The 13,585-nt window shown below is 37.5% G+C and overlaps 1 protein-coding gene across 11 annotated transcripts in view; it reads right to left on the bottom strand.

Annotated features, from left to right (window-relative positions):
• The window catches only part of LOC128885774 (cell adhesion molecule Dscam2-like), a 146,937-nt gene extending 136,176 nt beyond the window's left edge, over positions 1-10,761 (bottom strand). For all 11 annotated transcript variants that reach the window (XR_008459657.1, XR_008459658.1, XR_008459659.1 and 8 more), the window contains exon 1: positions 10,313-10,761. Coding sequence is in view for 8 of the 11 variants with exons in the window: in XM_054140036.1 (XP_053996011.1) it covers positions 10,313-10,340 (28 nt within the window). In the remaining 3 variants the exon portion in view is untranslated. The remainder of the gene's footprint in view (positions 1-10,312) is intronic.
• Positions 10,762-13,585: the final 2,824 nt, after the last annotated feature.

Below are 13,585 nucleotides of genomic sequence, written 5' to 3'. Positions count from 1 at the left end.
ACGAGGTTTGTTATGTGACAATATACTCGGTGGTAGAATAATAGCAAAAGGTAGTTTTAAGGTATCGAGTAACTTTATAACTCATTGCTTTTTTATTCAATGAACATTTAAAAGTTTCTTCTTTTTAATTTAGTAGGAAATCACTATCGTGGTAAAAGTAACGATTAATAGTAACAACACCATTTACACTCGTTAATTTTATCGTTTCGAGGAAATTACAATTTATATTATCCGGTGTCGCAACTTTTCGGTTCGTCTTTTTCTATTGAATATACAGGTAAGGAAAACTACATTGCGAGAAGACTCTGCATTAACCTTTTTCATGAATCAATGTCGGTATTCAAAAATTTAGTTGTAGCAATTTCGATATGCTGTGCTTGTCTCCGTTTTTCTGATTTCTATTTCATTTTCCTTATTGAATTTGATATCAAGGGCATATTGCCCGTAAATAAAGTATCATTATTACCATTATTATTATTATTATACAAATTCAGCTTTAAGAAGCCTAAAGAAATAAAAATTTATAAAACAAACCTACCCCCCACCCCTGAAGAATAGATTATTTCCTTAAATCAAGATCCTCCTCTCGCCCTCTACGAAGAAATATCGCCTCCTTGACAACGAAACTTTTTCACGATCCAAAGTCGATGAACTCTCCGAGCATTGCTCGTGCAAGCTCCCTTTCCCAAAAAGACAAACTTACACCACCGCTGCAACGCATTAGCCCGTCAGTTTCCATTCGGGAGGTGTCCCTGGGTCCAGTGACGAGGGTAGCATCGCGAGCGGAGAAGTGCGAATCAGTTTCGCGGAGTTTATATTCATAACGAATAAGTTATTCAGCCGGCTAGGGATTCGCCTATCGGGATGTATACGTAGGCTCGTCACGTTGTCTCGCATTATCCACATAATCGGGGAACGTGCCAACGAGAGAACCGAGCCCGGCGAGCCGCGCTTCTCGCGTCCCCCGCCGTTGGCTCCACCATCTACGAGCAACCCTTCAGACTGTCTGGGGATCCGTGTACAAACCCGGGGATACTTGAGCGATAATTTTCACAGTGACTGACAGCTCTCGCGGCCTCCCAGCCGCCAGGAACTGTTTCCCTTTCCCCTGTTTCGCCTTCTTTCTTTTTTTTTTTCTTTTTTAAATTTATGACAGAGTATTAAGTTGCTCAATCGGATCCGGACCCGTTTTTTGTTTTTCGACAGGCCTTCGGCTTGACGTTTCGCGATAAAACTCGATCGATACTGTATCCACCACCTCCGCACGCGTCCTGTCCCGCTCCAGTTTCGCGTACTTTATCGCGGGAGTTATCCGTTTGTACGAAAAATAAACCCAGACGAGGAAGTCGAACGCGTCGAAAACTTTAATTACGCGATTTCGCGTAATTACGTCGCGTCTGGATTCGAACATTTTCACGTCGGTTCGCGAGCTCCCGTTTCCAAAGGGTTACATCGCGCCAGAGGAGGAGAAACTCCGCCGACAGCGTTGCCGATCAAAATTCCAAATTTTCGCGCAACCCCTTTAATCAATCCTCGACGCGGGGCGACTCTTGTGACAGGGTTCGAGCAACGGTTTTGCCCTTTGAGGGGACTCGCTCGTCTGAAGAGCGTCGCGTGGTCCTTTTGGGACCGTTTAGAGCCGATTACGTTGGACGACAGGAATTCCAGAATTTTATTTAATTCTCTTATAGCTCTTTTCGTTATAATTATTTTCTTAGTTTGCTGTTGGGTAACTCTGATTTTATTTATTTCGTTTTGATATTTCGCCATAGTATGTGTTTGCATTTGTTTTATTGAAAGAACTATTGTTCGAGAAAAATACATACAAAATATTTGGTTCATTCTTATTCATATATATTTTCCGAATATAATATTTTTTTAAATAATTTCCAACATGTACAAACGGCTTCCTGTAGCAAGTTTCATTATATTACTCTGCCAAACGTGCATCCCACTGCATTTATTTCGCCAAAACATTTTTTTAATAATTCTGTGTCCCACTAATTTGTTGAAAAATAATTTTGTCAAGTCAGAGATGATCTCATAGTGCAATGATTTAATCTCTATTCTCTTCACGATCTGATTCAGACACAAATAATTTAAAAGCGGAAATAAACAATTATTCCGAGCCTATTATTCCGAGCAAATGCTACAAAATTTATCTTTCTTTAAATGAAATTCGTACATTATGTAACGAAAAGGATTCGTGCGGTTTTACATGTTAAAATGATAAACTTGAAAAAATATACACATGTTTTATTCATCATACTGAGCATATTCGCAATCTACGACCCTTCTCCGACGAGATGCGAGTTCGTTAATTCTGCTTTTATAAAATTCTCTGTCTTCAGCAGTAAAAAATATAGCCACCTCTGCTGCAATCCCTGTTTTATTCCGGAAAACTCCATTGTGCATGCGATCTTCCTGTGCGAAAAAAAGTGAAACAATACAAATTTTTCGAACCATTTCTGTCCAGTACGTAGGTTGTTCTTCTGTTGATTTAGACGAAAGCTTTTTCTATCACTGCTTAATTCAACATTAAAAAGGTTAACATAGACATTAAATAGAGAAAGATTTAGGAAAGAATCAAGAAGAAGATTCATATTTCAAAAGACGTCATAGATTCCAGAAACAAGCTGTCTTCGATTCCAGCAGCATTGAACTTTCATACTAGGATGCAATACGGAATCACAGAAGTAAAATAAGAATTCTTCGATATAATCGTAAGTTACTTTCAATTCCAATACGTCAGTATCTTTCTGTAAATTGGCCTCATTTCCAGTGGCCTCCAACTTTTGTATTGAGATGGAGTACGGAATGGTTTACGGGAATAAAAGTAGAACAGTTCAGCAACCTTCTGCAAATTACCTTCAATTTCCAAGCCCTTCAACTTCTGCATTAAAATGTAACTAAGGAATGATTTACTAGAATAAAATTAGAGTCTTTCAATATCTTTCAGTGAGTTGTCTTCAATTCCAATGGCATTCAAATGATGTATTAACTACAAGGTGAAGCACGAAATGGTTTACAGGAATAAAACTAGAATACTTCAGGATTCTTTTCTAAGTTGTCTTCGATTTAAAAAAACCCTGCAACGTTATTAGGATGGAACAGGGAATTTCTTCCAAGAATAAAATTAGTATCCTTAAGTATCTTTCTAGAAATATGTCTTCATTTACAATGGTCTAAAATTGTTGTATTAAGAACAAATATAGAAAACAAATATGTTAAATATTTTACAGGAATAAAATTAGTATTGAATTGTCCAGAATGTTCGTGTCAAATTTAAGAAAAATTCAAAGACACGTTTGAATTTTGATAAATACGTGTCAAAGTACATAGGTACCATCTTGTTTCATACATGCTATTTGTTTTCAACCATTACGATACATTCAGACCTGCACCACCAACAAAAAATCGCCATGGACGTTCCAGACAACCCAGTATCTTCCACTTTCCCTCTTTCTCCTTCACCAAATTCAAGGCCCTCCGATTCCAGCTCGAGTGTCCCAGGTTTCCCGCGCGAGAGACGGTCGCGAACGTCTTATCTACTTATCCCTAATTTCGCACAATGTACTCCGTGGCTGACAAAGGTTGATTAAAGGTTTGCTTAGCCATTAAAATATTCCATTAACGCGCTCGCCACGGCGCATTGGAGCGCGTAGGTGAGGTCGAACCGACGAAGAAAGACGAGGAAGATAAGCCCGTAGACGGAGACGCGGATGGCCGAGGGGCGTGGATGGAAGAGACGGCGGAGGAACCTTATTAAGGGTGTCTGTTCCGCCCCCTCGAGCGCTTAAATTTCAAACTGTCGCTCTACGAAACACGGCGACGTCGTTAAGGCTCGGCCGTCGAGATTAAAGGCTTTCGAGATTCGAGAGATTTAAAGTCTGGAATTGTCCGCAATTAGTGCGAAATGGCAGGAGAGGACAGTGGCCGTAGGATGGGAAACCGTGGGGGGAGTTGGTCTTCTTCAGGAAACTACAGAGAGCTTCCTGCAAGGAGCGAAAGAACCAGCTGAACGTTAACGAGAGAGGTCTTAAGATGCGTCGCGATCGTTATCGACGTTCCTCATTGTCTGAGCGATGTCGGCCTCTTCCACGGCCAGACAAACGTATTGTTCCACGGGAACGCAAATAAGAAGATGTTCTTCCCCTTTGTGGACGCTGATGCGAAAGCGTTTCCTTCGCGGCCGGTCGCGTCGATTCCTCTCTTCGTCGTTCTTCTTTTTCCTTACACCACCCGCAAGTCAGACGAATTATGGCGGAATCGCGTCAGTCAAGCGGGAATTGCAAGCGAACGAGTTAACCTTTTCGAGCACGATGCAACCTGGAACGCTGTCTGTGTTTAAGTAGACGGGCTTCGGTTTTTACTTTCCAAGCTGTTGTGATTTCAAGTGACTTGAGTTTAAACATTAGTGGGTCGAACGGAAAATTCGTGGGTTTTTGGTGACGTATCACTTTATCCTTCAGCTACGTAATTAGTTGTAGTTGAGCCGTTCACTGCACAAATCGGTTAACTCCACTTTTTGAAAAATCTTAAATTTTAGTGTCAAAGCACTTAGTATAGTCATAACTTTCTATATTCGTAATAAATTTCCGGGATAAGAAAGAATACTTTTCAATATTTATTTGAATTTATATCATAAAAGGAATTTTAAAAAACAATGTAGGTTATTTCACTGCATTTCTTCTTCTTATTATTATTATTTTTTTTTTTTTTTAATGTAAGTAATCGTTTTGTGCAATGAACGGTTTAGTTATTCATTTATAACTTCGGTTTAAAAGAAAATGAATTGGAAAAAGTTCGTAGGCTGCACATGTAATTCTGCACGATTTCACTATTGCGTTAATCCATTAGTCATGATTTCCATGAAATAGTTCAAACAAGTTGAAATAGAGAATATCGTACCTATGGCCAATCTTTCGCAACACCGCATCAAGTAGAAATAACGAGTACTGGTCAGACGCAGTAGTCAAGCTGTACTGTAGCATGTGCTGGCCTCAAGAATGATCAATTGTTTGTAATCGAATTAGAGAGGAAGAAATATATTACAATATACGTAGATTAAACACTGAAGATGTTTAGACTAAAAATATTAGAACGCCATAGATCTTTTAATTTCTGAAAACAAGAAGTCCGCATATCCAGAAAGTTACATGAATATTAAAATTTAAGTTTTGTGATTTTTCATTAAAAAATAAACCGGTTCATCATCATTCTCTACCCTCTAGGTATGTACATAAATAATACAGAACCTTATTGGAATGAAATAGAAGAAATGCATTGAAAAACTAATACAAAAGACACAGAATTACGTAGAAATTATTTTGATTAAATATACGATGTTTCAAAAATATTTTATACAGTTAAAGTTTCATTTCCACGAATAATTGTATGTGGATATGAAAGGTGGAGTGGCACCGAGCATACGTTATTTGGTTTTATATTTCAGGAGCTGTTAATTAGAGTACCGTGAAATTTGGTTTGGCGAGTTTCATATATAGGCCATCGATGCCATTAAATTTTTGAGAAAGTGTAGCGAGGAGTGGAGAGATATTGACAGAGGCTATATTTTTTTAATTTGCAAGGTAGAGTTAGGTTGAAAGGAGTGGGTTACTGAGAATGAGTTCTGTTACGTTCCAAGCTTTTATTTTTTTTTTTTTTTTTTTATGGTTTGTCGGTACGAAGCGAGGTTAACTTTTGATTCGAACGTATCCTTTGTGCGTATTCTACCGACAAAATTTAGAATGAAAACGTACGCTTCGGGTAGTCGCCCGCTCTCTGGAATAAAAATGCAGTTTCCCCTTTCTGCGGCAAATGGTGGGCAGCTTCTCTCTAATTAGTCTTTTTCGCGAGAGAATTTATGAGAAATGTACAGTATGACCTTGCTTAGGGTAGGTTTTCCATTAGGAACGTTAATAAAAGCGATTTTTTAGCTGATTTTTCGAAAGTTTTTATGTGTCCCTGGTAACATGTTTCCTGAATTTTGAAAACACTGGTATAAATTCGAGCACTCGAAACCTTGAGGGATTGAAATATTTAAAACTATTAAATGACTTTGGTCACACATGTCCAACTAATCTTTTACAACAATTTGTTTAAAAATTATAGAAGGAGTTATTATAATATTTGAGAAAATAAAAGTGTTACAGAATATTTTAGCAGTCGGAATGTAACATCAGTCAGAAGCTAATTTTAAATACTTGTGTACGCAATTACATCCATTCAGAATTTGGTTACTCTCGCAATAATATTACAAGCTTCATATGACGTGACATTTCAGAAATTAAGCTTCCCTAGAATATCAAAATGAACATTCCGGTACAATTAAGCAAGTTATCAACCATTCAAACGAAATTCGTAATAGCATTGTATAATAACTGTAGATATGTGTAAAAATTAATTAACTTAGTAATTGTTGTTAAATAATTCTGATAGCGATCATTTCATGACAAATACCCCGCCATAATAAAATTATACATTTGTTCATATAAAATTACTTATTACGTTGAACACGAATAGGAAAATAAATATTACCAATATTACATTAAAAGTGAATATGGAATATTATCATTGAAATTATGTTTGTGATATCCCTTGTCACTTTCTAATTGATATTCGACAGCATCGGGAAATTTTATACGAATAAACTTTGTATTTTATTATAAAGATAATAAAAATAGAATTTCATCTACCTGAACGTGTATCTACATCAAAGATAATTTAAATTCATATAACATTCTCTCGTCTCGAAATCATTTTTACAACAAATTGTTAAACGTTTCCACGCTCGTTACGATATACACGTTTTCCTTCGACGAATATAATTGTCGTCCAAGAGAATTTAACGAGAGGGAGAGAGAAAGTCGTTCTTTTAATTGTCGACGATTCTGAACCCACACCAACGCGAAAAGTATTAAAGGAGAACACAAACCGCCATGAAAATTAAAACGGTGAAAGGAAGACTACTCTTAGTCGTTTGACGTAAACAAATATTTCGAAGTCCAACAGCTACGAGGAGACAATATTACGACCTTGCTATTTATGAAATATTTCACGTCAGATATAAGCTATCGACTTAAATGGTTAAGCACTCCGATGGAGAAAAACATCGTACTGTCGAAGCACGTATTTTTGCTATTATCGCACCGTTCTTATAGAACGATTTCACGCATGAATCACACTATGTGTCTGCAAAGCAATCGCGCAGTTAGCAGAAAAGTTCTATCATGGAGCGGGTCCTTTCGTCCCCCTTCTAAAGGAACCGCAGATTCGTCGTCTGAATTCCAGAAATTATATTTACACGAGTGCGGCGTCCCCACCCGTTATCTCGTTTCCAATACGCGGCTAGGGAAACTTTTCAGGATACGTGCGCGCGTGTATGCAACGCCAACTTTGTAATTGTTTCTATGGAAAGTCCACGTTACGGCGGGTCTTAACCTTTTTAAGCTTAGTGCACCGTTCAGAAGACTCTAAGTATTTTTATGGCACAACTTCGAACTATGGTTTCCAAACTTTTTGCTAATCCCCTTCCAACGAGTGAGTTCATTTCTATACTGGAAATTTATAAACTGGTTTCTGCTATGTTCATTTTTATTTATAGGAAATATTTGGGTAAATTCAACTATTATCGTCACAACTTTCTGCAAGGTCTCTAAATATTTGTATGGAACAACTTGGAACAGTGGTTCCTTAAATTTTTAATCCCCTTCCTTCCCAACTAATGAGTTAATTTTTATGTTGGGGGTTTATAGACTGGTTTTTGCTATGTTTATTTTTAGTAATAGGAAATATTTGGGGAGTTCTGACTTAAAATAAAAATAAAATAAAAGCTCCACAGTCTCAACAACTTGCTAACGCATATCGACTTGTATACATCTCTGATTCCACTGTATTCCATTGTACTTTTAGCGTTAGTTCATAGTATTGCTACAATAGTTAACTAAACAGTTCAATACAATGCTGTACAAGCTTCACTTTATCTTTCAAGAAAGATGCTAAATCTTCATTATTTCCATATTCATGATTTGATTAACGTTTGAGCTAATCAATTCATGACTACATCTCCAGGACTATGTGTTATCTCTATAATATTTCTTGGATAAACTTTGCAGAGATTGTTTTTAATGGGCTCTCGGTCGGGCGCATTATGCAATAGAGGGTTATTACTCAAACAGAACACTAAGTGGCTGAACCTGCGGAGCTATTAGATGTCACCACAAGATATATGCAAATCCTTTGGCGAACTTTGCAGGGATTGTTGTCACTGAGTCTCCGATTGGACACATTATGTAATAGAGTGTTGGAGCGAACGTAGAAACAATGTTCACGAAACGTTCCCTCTAAAAGTTTCGTTGATCATCGGACGCAATGAAACTGTAAGCCGGATGAATGAGAATACTATGGCCATTTAGAAACGCGTCTTTCAGGAGTCCTTCAACTACGAAGAACTTTGGTTTCTCGGTCGTCGTGAGACCCATTCGGAGATTACTCGTCCTAGATTGGACATGTTAAAACATATTTTGGCCAATTTACATTTTTCTATGAATATACAATTATTTAGTGGAGTTAAAAATAGTTTAGAAGATATTTTTCAGTGATACGTACTCTAGTGATTATGACATGATTACGACACAGAAATTAAAAGAAGGGTATAATTGAAAAGACGTAGCATTAACAAATTTTCTTGCGACTCTTTCGTTTCAAATTATTTTATTTTTCTGACCGTGTCACTGTTTTACGAACACAAAATATATTATTTTATACAAATAACCACGTGGCCATTAGCGAGACCTTTGATTTATCCAGTTTGATGACGATTGCAAAAATTCGACATTTTCTGATCGACAAATTGAAATTGGCATATAAATTTAAATTACACTTTTGTATCGCACTTTTTACATTTTCTCTTTGTAACACATTCCGAAGAGCACTATACAGACGAGATATTAAAATATACGATAATTCATGTACTAAATAGATTATATTTTTAGTACATTTTTATTTAAATCTAATTAAATACAACCAAAAATTATTAATGAAACACAAATTTGAATAATACACCACACGGAACGGAAGACACTGAGCACACAGGGTGCTTGTTAAATTACCAAAGAATTAGAAACTCCTTTAATGACTATTTTCTTGTTTATTCTAATTTTCCAGTTCACAAGATGGGTTTGATCGAACTATTCCTCCTAACGTTTGCTCTACGTTATCGCTGCCACTTCTATCTCACCGTATTCAATGCGTTACATGGTAAAGTTAGAGATTGGTAGACACGAATGCTGACGCTTATTTAATTTCCTGAAATCTTCTCGATAATACATTTGTTTCCCTCTATTCGATTAAAAAAATGGCAAATAATTGTAGGTGCAACCCAACGTAAATGTAAGGCGAACCACAGAATTGAACGGCTTTCAGCCGCGTGTTCGACATGCCTGCCCTAAATCCTAGACATAATCACGAGTAGTACACTTGCACGAAAAGGGCAGATACCGTGTATACGAGAATTTATAGTATCGACGAAAATTAGAAACACTTCCACTGAATAATTTCTCGTTTATTTTAATTTACCAATCCTCAAATACCCCTTCACTTCAACTTCGATATATTTCACCTAGCAAATAGTAAAAAAGCTAAGCTTGACGAAAACGAATAACGACGATCATTTAATTTCCTGAATTATTTCTATCGCTTCATTTCTATCGCTTAAATCTAATTAAAAAGTTGTGCCATCGGTTAATGAAAATGTGAATCAGCCTACAGAATTGAATGTTTCGAACCCGTTCGACATATCCATCATATAATAGATCCTAGATGAACGAGAGATGAAAATTTAGAAATTTGAATACTGACTAATTTCTCATTCATTTTCATTTTCCAATTCACAAACATTCCTTTACTCTACCGTTCTAAAACTTTGCCCTTCACTGTTTATCCCACTTCAATTTCAATACATTTAACAAAAGTTAATCATTAAATTTCCTGAATTATTCCAATTCCAAATCCTTTTTGCCTGGCACTGTTTACCCCACTTTAGTTTCGATACATATTTCACCTCGCAAATAGTGAAAAAACTAAGCTCGACGAAAACGAATAACTCCTGAATTATTCCTATCGATTCGTTCCTGTCACTGGAATCAATTAAAAAAGCTGCCGAGAATCGTGTCCATGGCCCAACGAAAAGGTGACCTAGGCCACGGAATAGAATATTCCCAAGCCGCGTGTTCGACATGCCCGCGTCTAAACGCGATCGCGAGGAGCACACACAGCACGTAAAGAAACACACCGAGAGCACAAGACTTACCGACGAAAATTAGGCATCGGGCCAGCATCCTTCGATCCTGTCCTTGGACCTGGGTCAACCTTGCACCCGGCAGCGACGGAGGCGTGCGTCGTCACGATCCACGACGTTCCCCCGGTCGTTTCCCTCTTACGGTCACGCTTTCACGCCGGTCCACGTCCTCCGCTCGAGGCCACCGCGCGCGGCGATGATGTACGCGAAACCACCTGACGAGATGTCACCGATTGCCCTCAAGGAGGTTGTCGCGGTGTCGTCGACGTCGATGGTGGTGCAGTCGACCGCGAAATTCGCACGCGGCGACAGTGCTGGGTCATACGTGCGTGTACCAGACCAGTCGCAGCGATCGTACCCGGTGAACAAAGGTGGGAACGAGTTGGGTTCAGATGGAGCGAAAGAGGTCCGCCAGAAAACGCGGCGCGTCCACCCTCGCGAAAGTCTTTGGCCTCCGGCACCGCCGACCACGACTGATCGTGCCGGAGAACCCCCGCGAGTCTGCGAGCGCATGCGTTCAACCCTCTCCTCTGCTACCCTCGTGCGATCCTTCTCTGGCCACCCTCCGTTCTCGGTCCTCTCGCTCCCGCCTCGTATGTGGCGTGGGGTTGGAAAGGGTAGCTGCAGGTGCCACAAAGAATGAAAGGGAGGACGTACACCCCCGTCCATAAGTATTAGGACACTTGTCAAAAGCGATATAGACGCAAGGGAAATTGTTGCGGGATTCGGAGCAAGATTTTTTTAGATAACATAACATAACACAGTTAAATAAAATTGATCTTAACGCTGAATCTACCACGGTCGGTCAAATGATCGTTTTCAAACTTCTATGTTCTTTCTTGTATACTATGCATACAGTCAGTCTCATATTTATTCGTACTCATCGTGTTTATTGAAAAAATTTGTCTAAATTAAATTATAGGTTTGTTGTGCTCAAATAAATTTTTTACTGTATATATACGAGTGTAAAGTTTATCAATGTACATATTTATAATGAAGCATTTCTTTGGAAACCTCGAGCCTGTTATTTAATTTAGACAAACTTCTTTAGACAAACACGTGACAGGACTTTTCATTAAAGAAATAAGTTTCGTTAAATTAGTTTCGAAGTTCAGGCAGTAGTAAAATTAAATCTGGATGTTATTTGTGAATTTGTCAGGATTAAAAAATTAAACACTAGGACAAGTGTTAGCTTATGTAGTCTTTAATAGTCGCGAGACGAAATTTTAACGCTATACAAATTCTCATGAGTTTTAGTCCGGCAGCCAACGCGTTAATAGACGTAGAGAGCACGAATATTCATGAGAATGCCTGTAAATTATGTACAATTGTTTTATGTATTATTAGATTTAGGAGCAAGTGGAATGTGTTTGCATTTTATTGAAAAAAGTGTCTTTAGGATTGATCGATCCAGGTAGAAAGATGTTTTATTTTATATTTCACCGTCATTGTCGATCCTCTCACTTCCATGTTGTGTAGGGAGTTGGAAAAGGTGGTTGCAAGTGCTACAAATAAATGAATGCTAGTATTTCTTTCTTGTATGGCACGCATAAAACAATTGTCACCGTAGAAACCCCACAATATTCTCCGACTACAAGCTAAAATGAAACTCAAACGTTGAACTTTTACCCTATCTCTCTGACGTATGCACAGTTCCAGTGTTGATAATCATGAAAAGTTTAGAACACGTACATTTGTTTTAATTCATGAAACATCTGTTGTGAAATTCTAATAGAGGAATTAAACCGCTTACAGTGTTTTATGCAACCAATATTTGGTAACAGACACAAATAAATTTAATTATCATTTATATTTTATTATTAAATATAATTTTAGCAACTTTATTAGGTGTACATTCATCGTCATTAAAAAAGAAATAATAATTTATTCGTCAATTAATCAATCTACATTTATAATTATTACAATATTTATAAATACAAATTTATTTATACTATATTTTATAATTTACTTAATTTCATCATATAGATTATTTATATATATATAAATATTTTAAATCTAAATAATAAAAATATAAATTATAAAATAAATATAAATGTTAAAAATAGTTATTTCTATGTAATTAATTCTTTATTAACTATATTATTTTTATTACATATTTATTTTTAATACATGATACGAAAATCATACACTGTCACCTCGATCTAATTATTATAACAAATTTTCATCATACGTTTTATTTATTATGTTCTTTTATACGATACCTGTCAAGTAATTAGCTGGACAATAATGGAACGCATCGAATATAATTTAATTAAACTGAGTCCTTCGTTACACTTTGCGACCTGCTGAAAATTGATTCCTCGTGCGGAATATTGATAAGCGCGCAAGGATTGTTTGTTTCCGCTGTAATTAGAACGCTCATGCAAATGTCTTGCTATTTCGCGTACGACGAGGATTAAAACTTCGCTATCCTTGTTACGGCATGCGTAATCCTTTGCAAACCACACACGACCTGCGAGCACCACGCTCGTTCATTTTGACCGCTGACGTATGCAGATGCGACGGCTGCAAAGAATTAAACAAAGCTTTAACATCGTGCGAAGATTACGCGTGGACATAATAACGCAATAAATTCGCAACAAAAAAAATAATGCCACCGTTTGTCATAAAACTTCAGACGCAAAATCAACGCCAGGAGTCTGAGAGCTGGGTTAGGTCTGGGTTCTAGGTCTAGAATTAACAATTTATTGACTACTTTATTGAAATTTAATAAATAAGCGTTGAGGGAAGCAGTCATTATTAACGATTGGTCTAGGTGCACAAATTCGCATATTTGTCACTTGTTTTTCAAGAATTTAAATATATAACTATCCGTACATCAATTTTATATAGTTTTTAATTTAGTTAAGTGGCTAAATATACTCATCCCAAATTTCAAAAATCAGATTGCTACCGAATCGGAGTTCCACGGTGAATTTTGACCGCAATTTTCAGAAAATTGATCGTTTTCTGCGGTGCACGCATCGAACCGTCTCCTCTTCGGCAGTTGTCATCTTGAGCTTTCTCGAACGAGCTACTGACAAGGGCTGGAGAAGCTCTGGACGGGGTGCAAGTATCGTCGTGCATAAAAAAGGGCGAGCGTTCTGCAGTCGTTGCATCTTTGAGGAACTTTGTAACTTACGTGCACGCAGCCGAGCACCAAGACAGGTCGGAATGTATAATTTATTCTTTGAAGTTCCTTCTTATTCATCTTCCCCCTCTCTGTCTTCATTTTGCATTTTTTATTCTTACTTTAACAAGTCTCGTCGACCCGTTTTTCCTCCC

Source organism: Hylaeus anthracinus, unplaced genomic scaffold (genome assembly GCF_026225885.1).
Source record: "Hylaeus anthracinus isolate JK02 unplaced genomic scaffold, UHH_iyHylAnth1.0_haploid 11981, whole genome shotgun sequence".
Taxonomy (NCBI): Eukaryota; Metazoa; Arthropoda; class Insecta; order Hymenoptera; family Colletidae; genus Hylaeus; species Hylaeus anthracinus.
Note: the sequence above shows the minus strand (reverse complement) of the source record. Positions and strands in the feature narration are given on the sequence as shown.